Source organism: Dipodomys spectabilis, unplaced genomic scaffold (genome assembly GCF_019054845.1).
Source record: "Dipodomys spectabilis isolate Male_0828 unplaced genomic scaffold, ASM1905484v1 ptg000096l, whole genome shotgun sequence".
Taxonomy (NCBI): Eukaryota; Metazoa; Chordata; class Mammalia; order Rodentia; family Heteromyidae; genus Dipodomys; species Dipodomys spectabilis.
Window position 1 is genome coordinate 14,370,087 of NW_024870773.1, and position 27,551 is coordinate 14,397,637.

The 27,551-nt window shown below is 42.3% G+C and overlaps 1 protein-coding gene across 1 annotated transcript; it reads right to left on the bottom strand.

Annotated features, from left to right (window-relative positions):
• Positions 1-682: 682 nt before the first annotated feature.
• Vim (vimentin) lies at positions 683-10,620 on the bottom strand. Its single transcript, XM_042685968.1, has 9 exons — positions 9,797-10,620; positions 9,016-9,076; positions 5,296-5,391; positions 5,049-5,210; positions 4,532-4,657; positions 3,505-3,725; positions 3,038-3,081; positions 2,226-2,311; positions 683-1,054 (listed from the first exon to the last, which is right to left on the bottom strand). The coding sequence occupies exons 1-9, from the start codon at positions 10,357-10,359 to the stop codon at positions 1,013-1,015; spliced, it is 1,401 nt and encodes a 466-aa protein (XP_042541902.1). The 5' UTR covers positions 10,360-10,620; the 3' UTR covers positions 683-1,012.
• Between the last annotated feature and the right edge of the window lie 16,931 nt (positions 10,621-27,551).

A 27,551-nucleotide genomic window follows, 5' to 3' on the forward strand; every position in this document is an offset into this window, starting at 1 on the left:
CTTGCTACCACTGGCAAGTATTTCTTGAGATGATTGTAATGCACATCGTTAGCCTAGCAAACAAATGCAAACTTCAAAGTATAACTTCTCCTGAATGTGTATCACTTTGCCAACATTGTAAAATTACAAACTCTTAATAAGCTGAACCATTGTAAGCTAGGAACCGTATGTGTGTGCCCATGAACACACTAGGGTGAACAGGCTCATGTGAATGCTCTAAGATTTGAACTCCCTGGCTTTGCTCATGTGAAGTATACATCTACTAATAAGCGACACAAAAAGCCTATGTAAAAAATAGTGATAATAGCCATGTGCTGGTGGCTCACGCCTGTAATCCTAGCTACTCAGGAGGCTGAGATCTGAGGATCACAGTTCAAAGCCAGCCCAGGAAATTCTTATCGCCAATAAAACACCAGAAAACCAGAAGTGGCGCTGTGGCTCAAGTGGTAGAGCACTTGCCTTGAGCTGAATAGTTGAGGGACAGTGCCCAGACCCAGAGTTCAAGCCCCACAACCGACAAAAAAAAAAAATAGTGATAATAATAACAATCAAAGAAAATGAACTCTATCAAACTATGTCTTCAGTATAAATAAATTTCATTAAGTTACCTTAAAACCTAGAACTGATTTTAGCAACAAATTATCCAATAGGACCTAAAAGAAAAGTAAATAACACATCAGAAGAGTTTTTCCAAAGGTTTATTAAAGCAGAAACAGGTTGGTCAGGTATTTGCTGGGAAAAAGAAAGCAGTTTTAATGGTATTCAAAAATACTTTTTAAAAAGTATTCTAGCACAAGACTTCTTTGTAAACTAGATTATGTGTTGTAAACGGTTTTTCCCCCTAAATCTTTTAGAAGTGTCGGTTGTTAAGAACTAGAGCTTATAACTATTCCAAATCTATCTTGCGCTCCTGGAAAACTGCAGAAAGGCACTTGAAAGCTGTTTCTTTAAGATATGATTCTCTTTTTTATTCTTGCTGGTAATATATTGCTGCACTGAGAGTGTGCAATTTTTATTCAAGATCATCATGATGCTGAGAAGTTTCATTGATAACCTGTGAAGAGAAGAAATAAGCCTTAAATCAAATGGAATACTGCATGCAAATCTCTACATTATCCCATCAATCAGAGCAAAAACAAAATTCTACTAAGCATGGATCATGTGTTGTGCAAGCTGGAAGGTCATGCTGTTCTATGTGGCAAGGGTGACAACAAGGAGAAGCAACTACACATGTAAGGTCACCTTCACCTACAGCTAAAATAAGTGTCTAATGGAGTGCAGAAAAAAAAAAAAACAATATTTATACCTAGATGTGATGGCTCATGCCTGTAATCCTAGCAACATGGGAAATTGAAATCATAACAATTGCATTTCAAGGACAGTCTGGACCCAAAAGTTTGCAAGACTCCATTTTAGTGGAAGTAGTTGGACATGGTGGCATGCACCTGTCATCCCATCTACTGGAGAAAGTGGTAAACAGGAGGACTGCAACTCAGGCAAAATAACCAGTGCTAAAAGGGCTGCAGGAGACAAAGCTGGCTAGTGGAGTGCTTACCTAGCAACTGAGACTCAGAGTTCATGCCCAGTAATGGAAGGAAATAAGGAAGGGAGGGGGAAGGAAGGGAAGGGAGGGTGAGAGGGAGGGAGGAAGGAAGGAAGCAAGGAAGGAAGGAAGGAAGAAGGAAGGGAGGGAGGAAGGGAGGGAGGGAGGGAGGGAGAGAAGAAAGAAGGAAGGAAGATAGTGAGGGAGGGAGGGAGGGAGGAAGGAAGGAAGGAAGGAAGGAAGGAAGGAAGGAAGGAAAGAAGGGAGGGAGGGAGGGAGGGAGGGAGGGAGGGAGGGAGGGAAGGGGGGAGGGAGGGAGAAAGAGAGGGGAGGGAGTACAGAACTCATGAACTGAAGTAGTTTAACATGGTTATATTATGGAGGAACATGAAGTTTACTTCATATTTCCAATTAAGCACCAGAATAAATTAGTACTTTTGGAGTGCAGGAAACGCGCTAGCTCATCTTCACCTCCAGCAAACAAATAATTAGTTGACCCTATATATATGATTAGTTGCCTGTTCTTTTAGTAGACACAGAGAAACAAGAACTTCTCAAGGCAGCTAACTGTGCCTGATGCATTGACTTAAAAGAGAAAAAAATGCCTATCTGGAATGCTGTAATGTTTTTTAAAAATTTTTATTGATTGTTCTAGTTCATTTTTTATCCAAAAAATACCAACCTGTCCATCTCTAGTTTCCACTGTCTTGATCAGAAGTGTTCTTTTAGAATGGGTGTCCACCAGAGGAAGTGAATCCAGATTAGTTTCTGAATTAAAAAAAACATAAAAATGAATAATAATAAAAAATTAAAGTAATTATTATGATCTTTTTTTGCAACTGTTTAAAGAGCTACTCCAAAATATTTCTATAAGGCACTGTCTGTTTGAAAAGTTGGTGGCTAATACAGGCTAGTTTCTGGGTAAGCTAGCACTTGAATGTATACGCCCTTAGGAATAAGTAAAATAGAGTTTATACTAATCTTGAGGTAGAAAGCACAAGACTATACATAGATTAGAAAATTATGGCAGTTGGGATGGGATTATAGCTCAAGTGGTGAGCAATTGATTTTCATGCACAAAGTCATAGGTTTGAACCACATATAAGCAAAAATATAAGCAGGGTATCCATGGCTCATGCCTATAATCCTTCATTACTCAGGAAGCTAAGATCTGAGGTTTTAAGATCTTGGTTTCATGCCAACTTGGACAGAAAAAGATTGAGAGACTCTTATCTATACTTAACCAGCAAAAAACTGGAAATGGCGGTGTGGCTCATACGGTAGGATATTATCTTTAAGTGAAAAAAACAAGTGAGAATGCAAGACTGTGAGTTCAAGAACTCGTACTAAGTTCAAGCCCTGGACCGATGAATAAATAAAATGAAATCTATAATGAAAAAGGAAATGATAGATATTTTATGTAATTTTCCTCTTGCAGACATTTTAAAATGAGTCTGGTGATTTTTTTTTTCATAAATGAATTGAAGCACTTACCTCTCAGATTCAAGGAGGCAAAGTTTGGAAGAGGCAGAGAAATCCTATTTAAAAAAAAGATAAAGAAAATCAGCAAAATGAATGGATAATAGCCAACAAGGGATACATTTTTATGCAATATCTTTTGTCAAATAGGAAAATTGACTCTGGTAATTCATAGGTTGTTTTGTAAGCATTTATCCTTGGTTGATCTCCTTAAGTACATTTGAAAGATTTTACTCCAAGCATTTACTCCACCAAGGTGTGAACTACTGGGATTATAGAAAGGAAGGAGCCTTGGCTTTGACCAAGACTTGGGTTCAAATCCCAGATCTAACTATGGCAAGTCACTCAAGTCTGCATCTATACAGTGAGCTCTCTGGAAGAAATGTCCTAATGATTAGAGAAGATAATGGCCATAGCCTAGGAGACAAAGCACCTTGAGAAGGTCAACTATTCATTCATACATGCAAGTCTATGCCCTCTACCTGCTCTCCTCGCCCTCCAGCAGCTTCCTGTAGGTGGCGATCTCAATGTCAAGGGCCATCTTAACATTGAGCAGGTCTTGGTATTCACGAAGGTGACGAGCCATCTCTTCTTTCATGTTCTGAATCTCATCCTGAAGGCGGCCAATAGTGTCTTGGTAGTTAGCAGCTTCGAGAGAAAAGTTCTCTTCCATTTCACGCATCTGGCGCTCCAGAGACTCGTTCTACAAGAAGTGAGAGGGGCTGCTGAGGTTACTTTCCACAAGCAGCCAGCTATTCTGAGAACCTCTAATACACCATGCACCATAATTTACCTTACTGGCAATTGGTTCCCCCATCTAATTTGTGATGGAGAATAAAAGTACCAAGTCTTCCTTGGGTGTTGTTGCTTTGTTTTGTGAGGGTCGGGTCTCACTATGTAGAATAGGCTACCTTCAAACTCACAATCCTCCTACCCTGGCCTTCCAAGTGCTGAGATTGCAGGCGAACCACACCATTTAGTGGTTTCCCAATCTGTCCAGGCAATTCATTTTCTTTGGATTAAAAATATAAAAATTTAAAAGATACTGTACAGAGGGATTACCATGTCATAAGGCAGGTAAGTGCCTTTCTTTTTTGAAGACCCTAATAACAGCAGTAAATAGCCTTGAGAAAAAGAAGCTCAGGGACAGTGTCCAGGCCCTGAGTTCAAGCCCCAGGACTGGCAAAAAAAATAGCAATAAAATGATATATGTGTACATATACATATATATAATAGATAGATAGATAGAATTTTTAGTCAGATATGTGGTAGCTCACACCTGCAACCTGTAATCCTAGCTAGTCAGGAGACTCAGATCTGAGGATCATGATTTGAAGCCAGCCTGGGCAGAAAGTCCATAAGATTCTTATCTCCAATTAACCAGCAAAAGTATAATTTATATCATCTATAAGTTATACATATAATTCAATTTGAAAGTTTGCTCAGGAATCACCATTAGCTTGGTCACCAGCTCATTATGCCTCAGTTTCACCATGGCCCGGTACTTACAGTTCCTTTAAGTGCATCCACTTCGCAAGTGAGGGACTGCACCTGTCTGCGGTACTCGTTGGACTCCTGCTTCGCCTGGCGCAAGGCATCGTTGTTGCGGTTAGCAGCCTCTGAGAGGTCAGCAAACTGTCAGGAAGAAATCAGCATGAAGATCTGCCACATTCCAACCTTTCTGCTCACTTAGGAAGAGATCATAACACTCTGTGCTTTCTGGAATGGAACCAAACCCCTGTTTTGAAAGCCAGGGAAAGTCAGTGGAATGTTGAGGCTGGTAGGTTTTCGAGTAGAATTCAGTCTACTTCACTCACTTAAGAACAATAGTGGAGGTTAAAGGCCTGGTGAAAGCAAATGGGGTCCCTGCTGTTCTAAGGGAGGTGTTGGAAGCAGTTTGAACAAGTTAAAAGGCGGGCTTGGGAATGGAACAGAGCTGAAATTATATGTAGGAATCACAGAGAGGTATATAGTTGCAGAGGACAGCTCTTTGCTTGTGTTCTGGCCACATTGGTTATCTCCCTACCTTGGACTTGTACCATTCCTCCGCCTCCTGGAGGTTCTTTGCAGCCACACTTTCATACTGCTGACGGACATCCCTCAGAGCAGCAGTGAGGTCAGGCTTAGATACATCCATGTCGATCTGGACATGCTGCTCCTGAATCTGAGCCTGCAGCTCCTGGATCTCCTGAGGGAAGAAGAGACAAGCCAGTCATGTAGAGTTATGAAGGGAGCTTTGGCTTCATTCCTTCGCTCAGCCTTGGTCCACGTACCTCATCATGTAGCTTCTTCAAAAAGGCAATCTCTTCTTGCAACGATTCCACTTTACGCTCAAGGTCAAGGCGTGACAGAGACGCATTATCCACATCCTGTTTTGAACAGAGAAATGAAAACATGAAGGGGCTTTATATCATCTATCTATTATGAATTAACCATATGAACCTAGTATCTTTAACTGTGGAAAGGGTTAACTTTTTTGATCCTTGAATAAATGTATAAATCCTTTAATGTTTTGCTAAAATATGTTTTCTTTTCTTCACTGTGCATTTGCATCAGGAGCCACTGTGTTTAAACATAATTCATAAGCAAATGTATGCCAACATGGCAACACGTACTCAATTCTCCCAGAACCCACACTTTTACCATTGAGGTTCTATGGTCACTTCTTAAATCCTAAAAATCAATGACAACATTTTTAAGATTTAATTTTTGTAATTTAATGAGTTAACTAGAATTTAAAACTCCGTGAGTTTACAACTCAGGAGTTTGTTTCACATAGAAATTTACAGTTCGGAAGTTTCCTCAGATTTCTAAGGTCTTTTTGTTTTTTTGTTTTTTTTGCTAGTCTTGGGGCTTGAACTCAGGCCCTGAGCTTCCTTTGCTCAAGGCTAGCACTCTACCACTTGAGCCACAGCGCCACTTCCAGCTTTTTCTGTTTCTCCGGTACTGAGGAATTGAACCCAGGGCTTCATGCATGCTAGTCAAGCACTCTACCACTAAGTCACATTCCCAGCCCCTAAGGTCTTTAAAAAAAAAAAAAAAAAAAAAAGCAAACTGTAATGCAAGTCTTCTGCATTAATCTGACAGTCAGATAACATGTCTACATCATTGTCAAGTAGCAATTCCTTCCAGTTCAGGAAATGCACTGGTAAAAAGTAATTCAGGAGTAAGGAAAAGAAATGTAACTCTAAGTTGCATATACTTTTGGTGGCTTCTCCTAAAACTTCTCTGACTCATCCTTGAAGGGGCTGCCTTTCTCACTTGTCACATGTTCATTTTAGTGACTTAATTTGTATCAGAATGACTGGTTAGAATGTTTACCTAGAATCGAACTATATGCATAAAATTGTTTATAAGGTTCTACATCACAAACTAAATGTGCAACCTCACCACTAAGGTTTTATGTCCCATTAAAGGAATGACAGGAAGATGGCAATTGTATTTGCACTATAGTTTATGGCCTTACCATCTAAAGATGTTAAGATAGTCTTATGACCACCCTGGGATCATAATAAATAATAAAAAGGTATAATAATAAACAGAGTAGGAAATTTTATTCTTGTTGCTAAGTCTTAAAAGATATAAAAGATAATTGACTGTCCCTTTTATAAAGTTCAATGGGACATACTGTTTCATAGAAAAGAATGAAGTAGTTTATTTAATCTCCAAACAAGGACTATTTTGCACCCATTCATTTTAACTCAGTACTCTGCAGAAAACATTGCAGAAAGAATGGCTGTGAGCCAGGCGCTGGTGGCTCGTGTCTATAATCCTAGCATCTCAGGTGGCTGAGATCTGATGATATGGTTCAAAGCCAGCATGGGCAGGAAAGTCTCTGAGACTCTTATCTCCAATTAACCACCAGAAAACCAGAAGTGGTACTGTGGCTCAAAGTAGTAGAGCACTAACCTTGAGCAAAAGAGCTCAGGGACACTGCTCAAGCCCTGAATTAAAGTCCTGTGACAGATGAAAGAAAGAAAGAAAGAAAGAAAGAAAGAAAGAAAGAAAGAAAGAAAGAAAGAAAGAAAGAAAGAAAGAAAGAAAGAAAGAAAGAAAGAAAGAAAGAAAGAAAGAAAGAAGGGAGGGAGGGAGGGAGGGAGAAGGAGGGGAGAAAGAGGGAGGGAAAGAGGGAGGGAAGGAGGAAGGGAGGGAAGGCAAGCAGGCAGGCAAGCAGGCAGACCATAAATGATCAGTGATTGAAATGAACCATTAACTTGGCAATGTGTTTCCACTTTAAAATGTTAACTATAAGTCCAGCATGGCCTGTAATCCTAGCTAGTTGGGAGGCTGAGAGCTGAGGATCAAAGATCAAAGCCAGCATGGGCAAGAAAGCCTGTAAGGCTCCTATCTCCAGTTAACTACACTAGTGTCAGAAGTAGAGTTGTGGCTCATATGGTAGAATGCTAGAATTGAGAAAAGAAAAAAAAGCTCAAGGACAGTGCCAAGGCCCCGAGTTCAAGACCAACACAGACACACACACACACACACACACACACACACACACACACACATTTATCTGAAAGTGTTTTGTAGCTAATCCCAGTTAAGTGTTCTTGATTATAAACTGTACTGAGAATCTTCCTGCGGAGAACCTTCAGTTTTTAATTTATTTTGTTTAAAGAGACAGAGAGGGGCTGAGAAGGTGGCTCAGTGGTAGAGCGCTTGCCTTGAATGCATGAGGCCCTGGGTTCGATTCTTCATAAACAAAAAGAAAAAAGCGGAAGTGGCGCTGTGGCTCAAGTGGTAGAGCGCTAGCCTTGAGCTGAAAAGCTGAGGGACAGCACCCAGGCCCAGAGTTCAGGCCCCACGACCAGACACCCCCCCCAAAAAAAAGAGAGACAGAGAGTGTGTATGTGTTAAAAATGTAAGAACTCAATAAAAGAGACTTTCATTTTAAAATGTGAGAAATGATTGTAGATTTACAGAATTTTTCACATCATGTCCTTCCCAAGTCTGGGCTAGATAATAGATAACGGATGTTAGCAAATACTCTGTCCAATTAGAACAGTGCTTACATCATTACATATTCAATAAGAATGTAGCCTGTTGAGAAGCTGCTGTGGGAACACAAAGACTCCTATTATTTGCCAGAATGTCTGTATCTACATTCCATAGTGAAGCCCATAGAAACCATTAATACCCTTCAGACACGGGGGACAGATGGGTTCTTTTCACCCTCATTAGATCACAAAATAGTTTTGCATAGTGATACATCTATCTAACTTTACTGCCCCAACAGAACTTGCAAGGAAGAAAAAAACATGTTGGCTTCATTCCAGTTAAACTAAATTTCTTACCCTCAGTAAAATCTGCAAGTGGAGATGTGGCTCAATGGTTGAACACTAGCTTTGAGCAAAAGCAGCTCAGGGATAGCTCCCAGGCCTGAAGTTCAAGCCCTGGTGTTACACAAAAAGAAGGAGGAGGGGGTGGGAGGGGGTGGGAGGAGGAGGGAGGGAGGGTGGAGGAGGGAGGGTGGAGGAGAAGGAAGGGGAGGAGGAGAAGAGGAAGAGGAGGGGGAGGAGCAGGAGTAGTTGGAGGAGAAGGAGAAGAAGAAGAAAACTTTCAGGGACAAACTACTTTTTGTGGCCTTGAAAAAGTTAGCTACCCTGGATTAAACAAACAAAATCAAAGTCAAAATGTAGCTGTTTGAAATTGTTAGTTTGAAAATGTTAGTGTGTTTCACAAACAAAAGGGGGACGTTGCAATCCTCCTCTGGGAAGAAATGGGCGGGGGGGGGGGGGGGGGGGGCGGGGGATCTTGAAACAAAGGAGAAAGTCAGAAGGTTTTCTTTTTGTCCTTAGGGACAGCTGAAATCTCAGGGTTTTTGTGCAGAGAAACTCCAAATGGTAAGCTTTCCCTCCACTAGAGGGCGGCGCCCACGGTTGGCAAGCTAGGCACCTTCTTCCACTCGAGCGAAGTTTAACTTTTAGAATTTCTTATGGCTTGGTTGGGTGGGGTCCAGTGGCCACGAGTGGGGAAGAGAATCTACAAACCTGTCTGAAAGATTGCAGGGTGCTCTCGGCTTCCTCTCGCTGCAGCATCTCTTCCTGCAATCTGAAACAGTTTGCTTAGTAACCAAAGGGGAACTGGGGAACTGGCCAGGGTGGGGCGACCACACCCAACCTCCAAGTCGCCCCAGCCCGGAGACTCTGTCACCACCGGCGGCTTTTTAAAACTGCGCTCCCGGGGCAGGTTTTAGGCGGGATCCGATCGCTGGAAGTTGCAAGGTCCTTCCAGGCGACCCCCCCCCCCCCACCGGCTCGCCTCGAAGAAGCCTCAGCCACCCCCCCCCCCTTTGTCTCTCAGCCTTCAGGATCACCCTCTCCTCCCGCCTGGTAAAACTGGCAGCTCGCCAGAAAGAGCCAGAAAAAAACACAAAACACTTTTGGAAAGTTTAAGGGGAGCGCTCCACACACACAGAGAAAGGGAAGTTTTGTTTGTTTTAAAGTAATCTGATTTTGAAATGTTAAAAAACTCTGGGCGAGGGGTGGAGGGGGGGAGAGGGGATTGGAAGGGAAACAAGTGTCAGCTACAAAGTCGGGGTTCAGGGCGGGGCGCGCGACGCAGCCACAGCCCTGCTCCCTCCCCCTGTCCCCCGGGCAGCCACCGCCCCGCCACATCGCCAAGGGCGTGGCAGCCCTTTTAAAGGGGAGGGGAGGGAGAGGAGCGTCCCCACTCCCTGCCCCCCTCCTGCTCTCCCCCGCCCTCCCTCTGCCCTCCCTCCCTCTTCCCCCACCCCTCCCCCGCGATACTCGGAGCGGGACACCTCCTTACTTCTCCCGGAGCCGCATGATGTCCTCGCCCAGATTGTCCCGTTCCACTTCCACGCGGGCTTTTTCGTTGGTGAGCTGGTCCACCTGGCGCCGCAGCTCCCGCATCTCCTCCTCGTAGAGGTCCCCCAGCCTCGACTTACCCTGGCCCTTGAGCTGCTCCAGCTCGGCCAGCAGGATCTTGTTCTGCTGCTCCAGGAAGCGCACCTTGTCGATGTAGTTGGCGAAGCGGTCGTTGAGCTCCTGCAGCTCGACCTTCTCGTTGGTGCGGGTGTTCTTGAACTCGGTGTTGATGGCGTCGGCCAGCGAGAAGTCCACCGAGTCCTGCAGCAGGCGCACGCCGGGCACCGCGCTGCGCACCCGCACCGCCGAGGAGCGCGTCACGTAGCCGCCGCCCGGGGACGAGGCGTAGAGGCTCCGGTGGGTGCTGGGGCGCAGCGCGCTGCCCAGGCTGTAAGTGCGGGTGGACGTGGTCACGTAGCTGCGGCTGGAGCTCGGTCGGCTCCCGGTGCCGGGCCCGCCGAACATCCTGCGGTAGGAGGAGGAGGACATCGATCGGGTGGACATGGCTGAGGAGCGGGAGAGGCGTTGGGCTGGGCGGCTGCGGACCGGCTCTGAGCGAGCGAGGGCGCGCGAGGTGGCTGGGGGGGAGGCTGCTGCGTCTCTGGCGCGGGGACCCCGGAGCTGGAGCGGCAGAGGACGGGACCCCGCCGAGGACGCTGTTTTTATAACCCGGTTAGGAAAGAGGGGTCCCCTCCCACCGCCACCCCCACCCCGGAGCGCGCCAGCCAATGGGGACCCGGCAAAAAGTGAAGGAGGCGGGTGGGGAGCGCGGGGTGCGGTCCCCCCTCCCCCCGCCGCACACACCCACACCCACACCCACCCTCCCCAAGCCTTCTTTCTCGGCACGATCCCGTTACTTCTTCGTCTAGTCTGGGACTTTCAGGAGCTTTCCTGAAGATGGCCCCCACCCAACTCTGCTCAAGTTGGGCATGGGGGGGGGGGAAGGCATGGGCTGAGAAAGGACGGGATCGCCCGGCGTGGGGAGACACGAGTGCCCCGAAAGGAAGCCCCCAAAGTCCCCAAAGGGGCGTGGAAGGGAGCGGCCGCAGGGCTGAGGCCCGCGGGGCGTGGATGGGTGGACGGGTGTGTGGGGAGACCCGCGGGCAAAGAAGCAGGGAAGGGGCTCTGGGGCGGGGGGGGGGGGGTGGGGGGGGGGCTGGCGTAAGCGATCCAGCGGATCGAGAGATACAAAGAAGAAACAAAAGAAGCCCCGAGACCCGAGCGCGGGGCGCGGGGCGCACGCAGCCCGGCGCCCGACGTCGTCGCCGTGCGGTGCACCGCTCTCTGGCCCAGCGAAGGCTGCGGCTGCGGGCGCGCGCGCCCCCCGCGCCTCTTAGCAACTTGATCGTGGGCCTCGGGGCGGGGAGGGGGGGAGTCCTGATCTCCGGGGCCTCGTGGATTCAGTCCAGCCGTGGACACCAGAGCTCCGGGTGAAGCCCAGGGGACCGGGGTGGGGTCGTTGAGTCACCGGGCCAGTGACTCACTCACTCACGGATGCCCCGCCGAAGTTGCAGGCTCCCTAGCGGTTTAGGAGAAACCGTTAGATGAGATTGGTTGATTGACTTGGGGACCCTAACAGCGACCCCCCGGGGCTGCCGGGCTCTTAAGTTTTACTAACTTCGATCTAGGCTGTTGTTTGGATGTGGTGCGGGGGGGGGGGGGGCGGGAGGCCCGGTCCGGTCGTGGGGCACACGGGGCAGGGGGCGCGGGGGGGGGGGGGAGCCGAGAGCGCCCGGAATTCTTAAGAACTCTCCCAAGTCTGGCTTTATTCCTCTCTTGGTGTGAACCTTCTACACATCCTGGAGAGCCGCCAAAGGCGGGTCTCGGAGACCACAAGAAGGCCGGAAGGACTCTTCTTCTGAAGTTGCTTGCCGGCCCCCTCCCCCGCTCCCCTCTCTTCTCTTTTTGTCCCCCCTCCCTCCCCATCAAACCACACCCGACGTGGAGAGCAGGGACAGCGAAGTTCTTGGTGAAAGAGGAAACGCGGCGATTCGAGCTTCAAAAATCAAGTCGAGCGATCACTGTTTTATTTCTGTGAGTAGTGGAAGTCATTAAAAGTAAAAATCTGAGCCCATTCAAGAATTAAATTAGATCTTTAATCCCCACCCTCCAGTTTGATGAATGAGTTCAAATGAAAGGCAGTTATATAACTCAAACGATAGAGTGTTTGGAGGAAATAGATTTATGTGTTAATTTGAGGACAGCCATGGACAAGCCAGCAATCTGGTCATCTGTCTGGGTAATGTCACAAGGTCCTGTTGGCTACAAGAGTTTGTGCAATCCGATTTTGGAATGATGGAGCTGAAACTCTCCACAGAGCCTGGGGGTGCAGGACATGGAGCGTGTCCAGACCCAGCCACCTTCATGTTCCCAGGGAAATAAACCCTCCAGGACTGCGGTCTGGTTTCATGCTGTGATAATCACAGCAGGACTTGGAAGGGTCCCTGTGATTGAGCAGCAATTGGAGATCTGGCACTGGTGACTCATGCCTGTAAGCCTATCTAGTCAGAGGGCTGCGATTCGAGGATCAAGATTTGAGGCCAGCTGGGGCCTCCTATCTCCAATTAACCATCCTTCCCCCCCCCCCAAAATAAAGCCAGAATTGGAGGTGTGGCTCAAGCACTAGCCTTGAGCAAAAAGGTTCACACACACACACACACACACACACACACACACACAAAAGAAACAGAAAACACATGAAGTTTCTTTTTTCCCCCCATTTCCAGAGTATTTAGATTTATGAAGTACTGGAAGAATTGACTTGAGAAACAGTATAAAGTGTGTTCTACAATGAATAATTGAAGGGAGGGAGAACTAAGTTTCCCAGTTTGAGTGGGGGCAGAAAGTACTGGAGATTATTTGGCATTTAAAAAAAATTAGCCACATGAAGGATTTATGCTGACTCTTTTTTTTCCCACCAAGCAACAATTTGTTTACCTCCTGTCAGTGAGTTCTGCTGAAAGTCTCTGCCACGGTTGAGCTGTGGGACCCTTTGGGACCCAGCTCTTCTGCTGTGGCTTTATGCTCTCTTTCATTGGGAGTCTTTCCCAAAGAGCATTCCTGGGGAGAACTCTGCTTCACATTACCATCTTGCTTACTGAGAGTCCTTTATTTAAGCCACTGGCCAGCAAATGTCACCATTGTGAGATTGCCTGGAACCCTTAGGATGAGAATAGCGACTTCCCTGGGGTGCCTGGGGAAAGGCAGGGTGGGCCTTCCTCCCACATGAAATGTGGATTGCAGGGCAATGCAGTGGCATTTTCAACGGAGGCTTGATGACTGACTCACTATGGAAAATGTGGAAAATGAGGGCCAGGCCCTGGTGTGGTGTGTGGCAGGGTGCCATGTGCACACCCATGGCAAATTCCTTATGGCTGTGATGGCTTCTGGGATAGGCTCTAGTCTTCCTCAGAGCCTCACCCTCAACTCCTCTCCCACCTGACTCCACGCTCCAGTGTTAGCGCTGTGTGGTTGCTGCTTTCGCACAGCTGATAAATTTGCTTGGTATCTTTTTTTTCTTTTTTTTTGGAGGTCATGGGGCTTGAACTCTGGGCCTGAGCACTGTCCCTCAGCTCTTCAGCTCAAGGCTAGTGCACTACTGCTTGAGCTACAGCACTACTTCCATTTTTTCTGGTGTTTTTTTTTTTTTTCTTTATTGGACATAAGAATTTTATGGACTTTCCTGCCCGGGGTTGGCTTTGAATCATGATCCTCAAATCTCAGCCTCCTGAGTAGCTAGGATTATAGGCATGAGCCACTGATGCCCAGCCACTTTGCTTGATATTTTTAGGATATATAAAAGTATTTATCTGAGTGTGTGTATATGTGTGTGTGTGTGTGTGTGTGTGTGTGTGTGTGTGTGCATCTGTGGGCAGTCTCCAATGTGTTTTTCTATTAGCAGTTGTCCTTGCTTATAGAGTATGGGGAAGTGAAAGTTTAAAAACTGCTTTTATTCATTTCTGGAGAATGCATGAGACTTGAGAAAGAATTTGTTTCATGCTGTGGTAAAATACACAGTGCCGAGCCAGGCTTTGGTGACTCATACCTGTCATCCTAGCTACTCAGGAGGCTGAGATCTGAGGATCCCAGTTCAAAGCCAGCCCAGACAAGCATGTCTGTGAGACTCTTATCTCTACTAAACTATCAAAAAAAAAAAAAGTTGGAAGTGGAGCTGTGGCTCAAGTGGTAAAGGGTTAGCCTGGAGCACAAAAAACTCAGAGATAGTTTCCAGGCCCAGAGTTCAAGCCCCAGGACTGGCATGCATGTATGCGCGCGGGCGCACACACACACACACACACACACACACACACACACACACACAAATACACAGTGCCAATGGAGCACAGTGGTGCTAGTTACCAGAGAAATCAAGTCAATATGTCTGTATGGACTCCTTTAGTACCCAACTCATCTGTCTAGCTTTACTACCAATGTACCATTATGGAAATAAACAAACATAGGTGTCTCAGTTTTCATATTTATTTTTTGATTGCTATGAAAACCTATCTCAGAAGTATTTTTAAATGTTATACCACACATGATGTAAGTTGTGTATAAATAAGGACATGATGGTATGATATGTAGGGCAGGCCTAAACACCACCACTACTAAAGCACTAATACTGACACTGGAATTTGCAAGCTGTGGTGATGTCAGTTGAATTGGGTGACTTGAACTGACAAATCAGCCAGCCGTGTGGACAGGAGCTTAGTGGCCTGTAGAGCCTCTGGGAAAGCGGTACACTACATCCAGAGGACAACAGCTAACAGTTCTCTGGATGGAATATTAGAAACAAGACGATAGATAAAGTGAGAAGTTGGGAATTTCACATAGAACTCGATGTATATATTGTTTTCTTTTTACCAGTCCTGGGGCCTGAACTCGGGGTCTGGGTGCTGTCCCTGAGCTTCTTTTGCTCAAGGCTAGCACTCTATCACTTAAGTCATAGCTCCACTTCTGGATTTTCTTTTCTGATTAATTGGAGATGAAAATCTCACAGACTTTCCTGCCCCAGCTGGCTTTGAACCCCACTCCTCAGATCTCAGTTTCCTGAGTAGCTAGGATTACAGTCGTGAGCCACCAGTACTCAGCTAAATACGTATAATTTTTATGTGTCAACTTAAGAGTTACTTTTAAAACAAGAAGGTGGAGTCTATAACAAAGTATAAGAGGCTTACTGTCAACTAATTCGATTCACAAATAACACTTAGGTGTCTGAAGTGTTGCAGAAACTGAAGAGTCAGGATGGTTAACATGGTTCTTCCTTCAAGGGAACAGATTGCTAGAAGAATTTGACAAAGAGCTCTTTTATGTTGACATTGAAATGATGTGGGACTGGCAAAATGCATTAAATAACAAAATAAAAAGAGATAACAGATAAGAGAGAAGAATGGTATTGGTGTTAAGGGCGGCATTTGCAGGTCAGTGGTAAAGCACTAGTCTAGCATTCGTAAGGTCCTGGGTTCAGTCCTCAAACTACCAAGAAAAAGAAGTGAGATTTATTTTTACTTATGATGTACACATTTTTACCTCAACTGTATTCTGTCTCTTACAGGCATCCCAATGAAAATTAAATGTGGCTCATCACATACAGTAAAAAGCCATTGGAAGTAGCTTCTTCTTCCAACTTCCTTTTTTTGGGCAGTACTGTACAGAAAAGTAGCAAAACTGAAATTTTTCGTTATTGAACCTCCATGAGTATATGCATGTACTCAAGTAGAGGAACAAATAAAAATTTCAAGCTGCAATTTAGACTATGAAGAAATCTGCTTCCAAAGAGCTTGAGGTTCATAACTAACTCAAGTATTTGAAATCTAAACTGAGTATAATCTTCCTCATTTTCCACTGTTTCCCGTGAAGGAGCAATTTCAGTGAGACCCTATGCTCTGTGCCATTTGTGTGACCTGTTTTCTCATCCTCAGATCTTTCTTCTTATCTCCTCAATAGATTGCCATACAGTAGGGCCTTTCTGAATTTTCACTTACCCTTGGTCAATTGTGGTCATAATTATGGTACAGTACAAAAATATGGTATTTTAAGTAAGACAGAGACCACGTTTATATGATTTCATACTATATAAAGTATATTATTGTCATTATTTTATTATTGTCACTATTAATCTCTTAGAGTGCCTCATTTATAAATTAAACTTTATTATAGATGTGTATAAACTTTATTATAGATGTATATATTGGTTTTCACACATCCTTTGGGTGATCTTGAAACATATCCTCCAAGATAAAAGGGAATGACTATTTTCTTAAGTCTGAATCATTTCTTAGTACATTCTGATAAGTCAGAAGCTTTTTGTGCCTCTAGGAGAGGATTAAGATCCACATGAAAAGCTAAACTACCTAGCAGCATATGGTAAGAGTGTGCCATAGTGGACAGGTAAATGGAATGCTTCTGAAAAGAAATGTAGAAAAAAAACATTATTTGCAGAGTGTACAATATTTCTGCACTTTATCATGATAGTGAATGGTGTCTTACACTGACCATGGAGTATAAACAAACATTTCATAGATGAGAGTGCTGGGGAATTTTAGAGAGTAATAAGAATCCCAGGGTTACTGGATTGTGGAGGAGGTGGAGGGGAGAAAAGGAATTGGAAGTTAGCATGGGACTTTGTGTCGGAGGACTAAATGTCAGAGAGAAGGGTTGATTGTTAATATGGTGGGTAGTGAGGGTTCACTGCAGTTTTTCATGAGAAGAAAGGCATGCTCGTAGTGGTATTTCAGGGAGTGGGGGCTGCTCTAGCATATTTTGGAGGATGAATTGTAGAGGCTGATTGGAGAGGAATAGTGGATGGAAACTAAAGTGATGATTGTCAAAGGAAGGTTGGGTAAAATTAAATGGACCCTGAGCTTTCAGATATGGAAACTCAAGAGTATAGACACATTCTAGAAATATTTAGGTAAGGCTGGGAATGTGGCTTAGTGGTAGAGTGCTTGCCTAACATGCTCTGGGTTCAATTCCTCAGTACCACATAAACAGAAAAAGCCAGAAGTGAGTGGTGCTGTGGCTCGAGTGGTAGAGTGCTAGCCTTGAGCAAAAGAAGCTCAGGGACGGTTCCCAGGCCCTGAGTTCAAGCCCCAGGACTGGCAAAAAAGAAAAAAGAAATATTTAGGTGAGAAATTAATGTCAGGTGGAAGATGATTAATTTGGATCCCGTCATATGAAATTCTCTTCCCTACTCTTGTCTATGTAAACTAAAATCTCGAAAGGATGAGGTGTAACTGATCATGCCATCTTACATGCTACAATATTTCCAACCTGTTCTCTCACACTAGTCGCTAACCTCCATTGTCATGTATTGTCTCTTAGCTGCACTGAGTGTGTTAGTTTGTTCATCGTAGCTAGTGTAAAACCAAGGACTTCTTTGACAATTCTCTAAAATAGCCTAAAAATGAAACCTAAAGAAACTTTCTGGGATACTTGAAGGGGAAAATAAAACAGACAATAGTTTTCCATGCAACTATATATGAATTCTAACTTCATGAAAGTCCACAACGGATTAAGAAAAGTAGTAAATATGTAGGAGGTTCAAAAATGTTAATTAACGTTAACATGCTGAGGAAACATAGTGCAAAAAATACCTCAGCTGATGTTGTACAAGGAAATGAAGCTGAGTTTGCAGAATTGGTTCACTTGTGGAGGAAAAAAAGGAGAAAAGAAAAGAAACAAAATCTCCCCAGTAGCTCAGAAATAAAAATGAGACATCAATTGAAAGCACACTAAATAATACTGTCACAAGTACAGCTATTTACTGAAAAAACCACAAGAAAGCTAGCAGGTATTTGCCCAGTGACTTATAATGGTTTGCCACTTTTCTAAGCCCAAGGAAAGGTAGTATTACTGCTAGAAATTTTGCAAAATGCAAGGCATTCTGAGAACATACCCTTCCTTATTTGAAGGAGTTCCCCCAGGAGTCTCCCCACCCCTAAGAAACATTTAAGTTAAGGATCAAATAACACTAATTTTGTTTTTCACTAGCACAATTTTCTTTTAAAAACCTGAAACAATTTTGTAAAACAAATAGTTTCTAATTTTTTATTGGAACCTATTAATTTAGAACATTGTTCATCTATGTAGCCATCAATTATTTTTTTTTTTTAGATTTGATTTTTTGGTCTTTTCTTTTTTGGTACTGGGGAATCAAACCTAGGACACTGCATTTGTAAGGCAAGTGCTCTGCCATGGAGCTGCATTCCAGCTCTTCTTTCATATTTCAGAACAATAACTCCATTCTTTATCTCAAAACAGATCAAGGAATTCACCAACCTTCCCAAAATGGGCAATGGAGAATTCTTAACTCTGGCATATCACATCCACTCAGAGAGTGAAAATCAAGCTTTGGTTTCTAAGGTATAGGGATAGGGATCAATATGATTTGTAGACATTAGGATGAAAATAAAGATCTGGTATTAAAAAAATAAAGATATAGCCGGGCGCTAGTGGCTCACACCTATAATTCTAGCTACTCAGGAGGCTGAGATCTGAAGATCACAGTTCAAAGCCCGTGAAGGCAGGAAAGTCTGTGAGACTCCTATCTCCAATTAACCACCAGAAAAACGGAAGTGGTGCTGTGGCTTAAGTGGTAGAGTGCTCACTTTAAGCTGAAGAGTTGAGGGACAGCACCCAGGCTGAGTTCAAGCTCCAGGACCAACAAAAAACACATGTACATTCATTCATACATACATACATACATACACCTACATGACAAACAGAAGGAAATATAAAAGTGGCATAATAATAAAACTATGCAAGGCAAGAACATAAAGGAAATTCACCAAAATCACAACACATTAATAAAGGAAGTTCATTCTGTGTTACCTGTAGTAGAATAATGATGATTTCTAAAATACTGGGTAAAGTTTTCTACTTGTAATTAGCAAAGAACTAGAAATAATTTTCTGTATGTGACATGTAGAATAATGTACTGAAATTTTTATAAAGTCTGACCTTATTGTAGGTTAAATGTGTGTTCTTTATAACAAAAAAATTACAAAAAGTGTTGTTCTGGTACAGTACTATAAGTTACTCATTTGTCTTCTCTAGTTCTATAGGAAGGCTAGATAGTGTGTATGTGAGTACACATAAGTGTTGCTTGCATGTCTGGATTAACATTCATTTACAACCTGGGCTGCCTTTAAAATTCTTGATTAGTGAGCTCTGAACAGTAATAAAAGTGGAATATTTTGAAATTGTTCATAGAGTTGGAGTCTGACTCAAATCTAACAACACTAGCAGTAATCATTGCTTATATATAATTAGTGCCTACTATAATAATTTACTTAATTCTCATGACTACCCTAGTTGATATATTTGATTTGATTCATTTGAAGAACATAGAGCAAAGACAAATTCAGTAACTCACTCAAGCTCACCCATCCAGGAAGTAGCAGCCTTGGGGCTTGAACTCAGGATTTCCAGCTCCTGTTGGTATACTTTAAGTCTCACTATAGTATGCTATCTCATTTTGCACTATGGTGGGTAATGACTCAAGTCTCTGACATTTATATCATGGTATCTGTGTCTTCACATTTTTCTTTTTCTGTTCTGAGGTACCAATAGGACTCATTTTAATTCAAAGAATATGGTGCCTTTGAGAAAGAAGATATCTAGGGACATTTTTAGGAGTTTCTGTGTGTGTGTGTGTGTGTGTGTGTGTGTGTGTGTGTGTGTGTGTATAGATCTCATTTCTTTATTCTGACTCAGCATACCAGAAGAAATGGCTATGGAATTTGACTCTTGAATACAATTAAATGAGTAAAAATGTATAACTATATTTGATAGAGGAAAAGCAACTAACCACAGTTTTGGAACACATTCATTTCACAAGAACCACTCATGTTAATCATCATTCTCTAGAGGGTTGAATTTTAGGGAAATTTGCTAGCATTTTAGCCCTTTGGGATACTAATATTGTGCAATCTAAGAATAATGGGAGTGTTGTGGGAAGCAGAGGGAGACTGGAGGCATTCAAAAGACAACCAAGACTTTAGAGGCCAAAGCAAAGCAGTATTAGTGATGGTACTGCCCATATTTTTTTTTCAAGTAATACTGATCTCCTTGCTTTTACAGATAAGATTTTTTTTAAAGAAATGCTCATCCACATCAACATTTTTTTAAAATAGAGCATGCTGGAGGTGGAGACATGGCTCAAGTGATAGAGTGCTAGCCTTGAACAAAAAAGTTAAGCTAGTCACTAATTCCTATAATCCTAGCTACGCAGGAGGCTGAAATCTGAGGATTGATCCTGGTTTGACGTCAACTAGAGCAGGAAAGTCCATGAGACTCTTATCTCCAATTAACCACTAGAAAGCTGTGAATGGAGCTGTGGCTCAAAGTGGTAGAGCATGAGCCTTGAGCAAAATTAGCTCAGGGACAGCTCTCAGGCCCTGAGTTCAAGCCCCATGAACTACAATAAATAAATAAATAAAATAAGCTAAGCAAAAGATCATGGTCATGAATTTAAGCCCCGATATTAGAGTTAAAAGAGAGAGAGAGAGAAAGAGAGAGAAAAAAAGAAAAAAGAAAATGAGACTGGAAGTAATTCGTGTGTGAGGAACCATAGCATTAATCTTCACAATTCCCGGTGGACATAAAGGGGAAAGCTCTCATATAAATGCCAAAAAGCCCCCATGAAATCCTATAACAGTAGCTCCAAAGATTGGATTTTCTGTAAAAAAAAACAAAAACAAACAAAAACCCAGCAACTGAGGCTGGAGGCGTGGCTCAGTTGGTAAAGAGCTAGCCAATGAGTAAAGGCGCCAAGTACCAAGTTTATGGCTTGGCCTTGGACCAAAAAAAAAACAAAAACCAAGAGGGGGAGGGAGAAAAAAAGAAAGAAAGAAGAGAAGGAGGGAGGGAGGGAGGGAGGAAGAGAGGGAGGGAGAAAGAAGGAAAGAGAGAAAGAAAGAAAGAGAAAGAAAGAAAGGAAGGAAGGAAGGAAGGAAGGAAGGAAGAAAGAAAGAGAAAGGAAAAAAGAAACAGCAACCCCACTCATTTGATGTATTTTGAATCCTGTGCATTGGGTTGCCCGCTCATTACTTAGTACACAAAAACGAATTAAACTCCTTCCTTGTGCTGTGAGGGGGCATCTTTTGTACTTCTCTCTTCTCTGCTAAATACTTCCACCTCTAGGTCTTGCATAATGGCATGGCTACATTGAGATCTATGTGACAACCTTCATCATGTGCTCCTCAAGTTGGAGGGCCTTCGTGAAATAATATTGACTTTGACTCCAAATTCCATGGAAATATAAAGTTTGTTGTTTTGTTCTCCTTGATAAAATACAACACAATACCTAGTTGCTGGGTTACTACATAAAACACACATCCCAGACTGCAGCTGGGAAAAGCGGTTAGCAATTAAGCAAAGGAAATGACTAGTAGGGTTGAAACTCAACCCACTACCCTATACTCTTTCACATAGCAAGGCATCGCTGTTACCTAGGCAACTTCTCTCACTAAGGAAGTACTTGTGACTCATCCTCAAACAAAGGACTTATTTTAAAATTTGTGTATTCAGTAAAATTATCACTATTCTGTTTTCATTTCTTTGGACTAAGCCTGAAGTGAAAAATAAAACACCCTATATTTGGATGATATTGATTTTACTACTTGGTAGCCTATTCTTCACCAGCTGGCTCATATGTTGAAATGTAATGGCCTTGTAATAATCAGAGTAAAATCTCACTAACTCCTACAATATATTTGCATATTAATGGTAGCTCTAACAGAAATGCTATATCTCATAGTAGAATGTTTCATCAATTATTTTGTATGGAATGTAATGGTGCTATTTAAAATACAAATGATATTTATGATAGTTAGAATACTGGAATAACTTAAGCCTTATTTTCCCCCCAAAGACATGAAAACTGCAATTTTAAAATATCTAAGAGATAGAGCTGGGAAGGTGGCTCAGTGGTAGAGTACTTGCCTTGCATACATGAGGCCATGGGTTCAACTCCTCAACACCACATAAGCAGAAAAGGCTGGACATGATGCTGTGGCTCAAGTGGTAGAGTGCTAGCCTTGAGCTGAAGAGCTGAGGGACAGCGCCCAGACCCAGAGTTCAGGCCCCATGACTGACAGAAAAAGAAAAAAAATCTAAGAGTTGTCTGTGTAAAAGCATCCTGGCTTTGACTCTGGGTTTATTTGTTGTTCGTTTGTTTGTTTTTGGAATCTCTCTGGGGCTCAGATTCCAGTGGGGTCAGAAAAACTCACCTGAATTGCCATAATATCTTTTGTCCTGATTTTAGCAATAGTGCTATCAGTTTTGGAATTTAGATCATGTAATTTATTTGTTTCATTGTATTTTCTATGTGGTGCTGTTCTGTTTTTAATTTTGTAGGTGGAAAGTATTTTTTAAAAAAAAAAAAAGCAATGAATCTCTATAAACATTTCTCCAAATAGAAACCTTTGGTGTAAGTTCAAGGCACTGAGTATAGATGGCCAATCTTGGCATCTGAACCATTTTCTGGAAGGATTTGTTGTTGTTGTTTTAGTCGTGGGGCTTGAACTTTGCACCTAGGTGCTGTCCCCGAGCTCTTCAGTTCTTCAGCATGTGCTTTACCACTTGAGCCACAGCGCCACTTCTGATTTTCTGGTGGTTGATTGGAGATAAGAGTTTCACAGACTTTCCTACCCAGGCTGACTTTGAACCAGGATCCTCAGGTCTCAGTCTCCTGATTAGCTAGGATTACAAGTGTGAGCCACCCGTGCCTGGAAAGAAATTTCAAGAGAGTAGAAGTACTAGCTCAGTGGTTCTCTAAGGGTGGCACCCTGATTGGCATCGTTGGCATCATCTGGGGATTTGATAGAAACTTAAATCATCAGTTCTTACCATGAAAGAACTGAATTAGAAATTCCAGAAGTGGGTGGAGCCCAGCAATCTTGTCTTAATAAGAATTGCAGGTGATTTTGTGAAGAACTATGTTATGTGGACTTGTAGATTATGAATAATATAATGCTCAGAGACTTGGGAAAACTGATGAGTCTTTGTTTATGAGGGAATGAAGAAATGATAGAAAAGAATGCTTTCATGTCTTGAGTTCAACCAAGAAGAACACTTTGAAAGCTCAGAGTTTAATTTGTGAGATTAATTGCTTGTATGACTGCTGTCTCACAGGAAGGCAATACAGATGATGAGGTCAGTATGAAATAGATTTGGCTTGGTTCTGAAATCCTAGAATAAATCTCTCTAGTAAGGAAATAGGATGCCTTTCCATATTAGGACATAAATTTAACTCAGATTCTTAAAAATCCTATGCAATTTTTATATTCCACTGACTTGGCCAACTTGTTTGTCTCTTGAGACCCCATTTTCTACATCTGAAAACCATATGCATTGTTACTCTCCATGAATTATCTCATTGGAATGATTCAGCATGTAGAGTTTGTGAAGTATTCTGATTAACAAGAAGAGAAAAGCATAAGGATTCATATAAATGATGATGAACTGTTTAGAATTGGATTCAAAATTAGTTGCTTTATTTTAATAGTGCTTTGACATATATATATATATATATATATATATATATATATATATATATACATATCCTGACTCAATCTCAATCATGTTTGATTTTTAAACACATTGCATTTTCACAAGCTTTCACTTTTACTTTCTTCATTAAAATATTATGTTAATGCTATCTCCTCACTGGGTTTCTGCAAAAAGATAAGAAAACATAGTTTTTAAAGATCAAACATTGCCATCTTTAGATATGATTCTTTTGAGCATTGTTATTTCATGTATGGGTCAAGTATGCATCATGATTGTTGACATGATGACATCATTCAGGAATTTAGGATAAGTATATATGCATCAGCACATTTTATGAGTGGGAAATGCAGCTATGTTTACTTGTCTGCTAATTCTCCCCCCCCCCAGCAGAATGTTTCCATCTTCTCATGCAATGGGCGAGAGGCAAATATGCTTTATTAAAGAAAGCAAAGTCTAATATTTCATATCCTTTGAACTGGAAGACTACAGTTCATTTCTTCTTTCAAAAACGATTGGAGAGGGCTGGGAAGGTGGCTCAGTGGTAGAGTATTTACCTCGCATGCATGAGGCCTTGGGTTCCATTCCTCAGCACCACATAAGCAGAAAAAGCTGGAAGTGGCACTGTGGCTCAAGTGGTAGAGCGCTAGCCTTGAGCTGAAGAGCTGAGGCACAGCGCCCAGACCCAGAGTTCAGGCTGAACAACCAGCAAAACAAACAAACAAAAATGATTGGAGACTCTAAAGTCAGACTGCCTGAGTTAAATTTTTGACAAAAAAAAAAAAAAAAGCAAGAAATAGAGATGTAGTTCTGTGGTAGAGTGCTTGCTTGGCATGTATGAAGGTCTAGGCTCAATTCTAGCACTGCAAAAATTTAAAAATGGCAAACACAGAAAAAGAAGACATGAGGTCCCATGTAGATGGTGCTAAATAATAGTACAGTGTGTTAAAAAAAAAAAATAGAAGTGGACCAGGAATATGGCTTAGTTGTAGAGTGCTTGCCTAGCATGCATGAAGCCCTGGGTTTGATTCCTCAGTAACACATAACACATAAACAGAAAAAGCTAGGACTCAAGTGGTAGAGTGCTAGCCTTGAGCAAAAGAAGCTGAGGGACAGTGCCTGGATCCTGAGTTTAAGCACGAGGACTGGCAAAAAAAAAAAAAAAAGAAAGAAAGAAAAGAAAAGAAAAAGAGAAATATCACAAACTAGTGTAGAAGGAAAAAAAACTAGGTATTTTGAAGAAAGTAGGGTCAAACCTTGAATATGAAACAGTCATAAAATGAGCTGAAAATATAAATTTTGCTTACCTAGGGCAAAGCATGAGATCCTAGCTGAAAAAAGTAGAAGTGACTGCGGGGCTGGGAAGATGGCTCAGTGGTAGAGCGCTCGCCTTGCATGCCCGAGGCCCTGGGTTCGATTCCCCAGCACCACATAAACAAAAAGAAAAAAAGCCGGAAGTGGCACTGTGGCTCAAGTGGTAAAGCGCTAGCCTTGAGCTGAAGAGCTGAGGGACAGCGCCCAGGCCCAGAGTTCAGACCCCATGACCGGACCCCTCCCACATCCCCCCCAAAAAAAGGAGTGACTGGATGGCTTCGTGGCAGAGTGCTTGCCCTGAGTTCAAAATTTAGTACTATCCTAAAAAAATATAAAAAAGTGTAGGTGATAATAAGCCCTTTTGGACAGCAACTTCATTTTTAGACTCTATCTGATGAAACTATCAGAGAGCCTTGAATATTAACAGACAGAAATGTTCATTCCACATTCTTCTTAGAATAAAAGGCTGACAGTTCCTTAATATTCACTGCTGAATAAATAGGAGAATAAATTACTACTGTGTATATACCACAAACCAAGGCAGGTTTTTAACATAAATGTGAAAAGTAGTAGCTGTGGGGGCTGAGAAGGTGGCTCAGTGGTAGAGCGCTTGCCTTGCATGCCTGAGGCCCTGAGTTCGATTCCTCAGTACCACATAAGCAGAAAAAAAAAGCCAGAAGTGGCGCTGTGGCTCAGTTGGTAGAGCGCTAGCCTTGAGCTGAAGAGCTGAGGGACAGTGCCCAGGTCCAGAGTTCAGGCCCCACGACTGGACCCCCCCCCCAAAAAAAAAAGAAAAAAGAAAAAAAAAAGTAGTAGCTGTGCAGAGAATAAACTGTAATCAACCTTTACAGGAAGGCAAATATCCATTATTTTCTATAGTTGTGTAATTTGTTTTTACCCTTAACAATGAGGTTATATTATTTCTACATTTCAGAAACAATAAAGATCACATTTAAAAATTGTGTATCTTATCGAATGATTCCATGATAGGTTAAGAGTATAATAGGATAAAATAGGTAACATAGCTAAGAGAGTTGTTGGTTTGATTGTTTTTTTGTAGTGGTATTGGGGTTTGAATACAGTCGCATGTTGCTAGGCAAGTGCTCTATGACTTGAGCCATACCCTCACTCTTGTAAAATAAACCAGAGAATCAAAATACCACTCTGATTTTGGTAAAAGGTGTTGACTACAAAGACTGAAAGGAGGAACAGCAAAGTGGCACACATGGTTCTCTTGTGGTTTCCGTGTTCTTTTTTCATACAGGTTGTTATATTTGTACAATGGGCAAATAGTTTATTATTACCTAAAAAGAGAAAGAATGGTCAAAAGAGTGACTTTTTGCAGTTGCATTGAGCTTCCAGAATTTTAGGTTTCTCTCAGGTATGTTAATTCAGTCACTTTCATTTTAGGCTGTAGCTGTACTGAAAAATTTGTTTTGCTTTTTTTCACATGTGTCATCCCTATAGAAAGCAACTTAATATGTATGATTCCTCCACAAATCCTACCACGACATATAAATAATGCTTGCTGTTGACTCCTTTTCCTCCATGTTTAGAATTTAGTCCTAAAATTCTAGGAGTAAAGGGGGTTATGACACACAGATTCCTGACATTCTTTCCTATCCAGAATCATTTTGAACTCCTAAGGAAGAATTCTTCCGCAAAGTTCATGCCAGCTCCATTTCAGTTATTATTTGTTGACTTCCAGACCTTTAAGGGGGAAAAAAAACCTGGCGTTATCCTTTTTTAAAAATGTGTATATATTTACTTACCAATGCATGTTAGCTGAGAGACTTTGGATGTATTTGACACTGAGCAACACACATGGTGCTTTCTACTTTTTCTTATGGAAAACTGAATGTTGAAGAAAAACAGACAGAGCTAACGTTGGTTAATATGCAATTTAAATATTTTCAAAGTAATTCGAATCACATAGTTTGATATTGTCTTAGTTTTCCTATTCTGCTATTAGTGAACTATACTTTGCCATCTACAGAAATATAGTCTATTTTAGTCAACCAGTATTTTCTGAGTGACTAAACACAGGACAGATCCCTTTGGGGAATTTAGATACTTTAACTCAGTGGTAATTACCTTAGATGGAAAAGAAACTCTCAGTGGCTCTGCAGGAAAAGGCTTAACTCAATAAAGTAAGGGTTGAAGGTCTCTGCATTCCACATATGAAAAGAGAGTTGGACAAATCAAATGTGTTTGTACTGGACTCACATAGTGACTTTGAAATTAAAAGAAATTACTCTGTGTGTGTGTGTGTGTGTGTGTGTGTGTGTATGTGTGTGTGTGTGTGTGTGTGTGTGTGTATCCTGGTCCTGAGGCTTGAACTTGAAGCCTAGGTACTGTCCCTGAGTTTTTATGTTCAAGGCTAGTGCTTTACCACTTGGGCTACAACTTCCCCTTCCAGCTTTTTAGTGGTTAATTGGAGATAAGAGCCTTATGGACTTTCCTGCCCAGGCTGGCTTTGAACTGAGATCCTCACATCTCAGTCTCCTGAATAGCTAGGATTACAGGCACAAGCCATTGGCCTCTGGCTGAGATTACTTTTAAGACATATACAAAGTTTTTCCTTATATACAGTGAATAGATATAGTAGGACATCTGTTGTTATATTTTAGCTATTTTTAGAATCAGTATTAGAGGATATTAAAAAATGATTCAAAGTGAAACTATTGCATATCTGAATTCTGGCTTTTTAAAATCCTAGACTGAGACTCTAACTTGGTAGCTGACACTTTCACTCATTGGCTAATGCTCTACCAAGTGAGCCATGCCTCTAATCCCTATATCTGTATTCTGGACACAAACCAGTACTAATTATTTTAGGCACATTACTAATAAATATATTATCTATATAA

What these genes read in the sequence shown, in the direction of transcription:
- Vim (XM_042685968.1), bottom strand. Translation starts at nt 10,359, where the DNA reads ATGTCCACCCGATCGATGTCCTCCTCCTCCTACCGCAGGATGTTCGGC. An exon ending in ATCATGCGGCTCCGGGAGAA is followed by an intron (nt 9,077 to 9,796) that starts GTAAGGAGGTGT and finishes AAACTGTTTCAG; the next exon opens with ATTGCAGGAAGAGATGCTGC. An exon ending in CCCTGCAATCTTTCAGACAG is followed by an intron (nt 5,392 to 9,015) that starts GTTTGTAGATTC and finishes TGTTCAAAACAG; the next exon opens with GATGTGGATAATGCGTCTCT.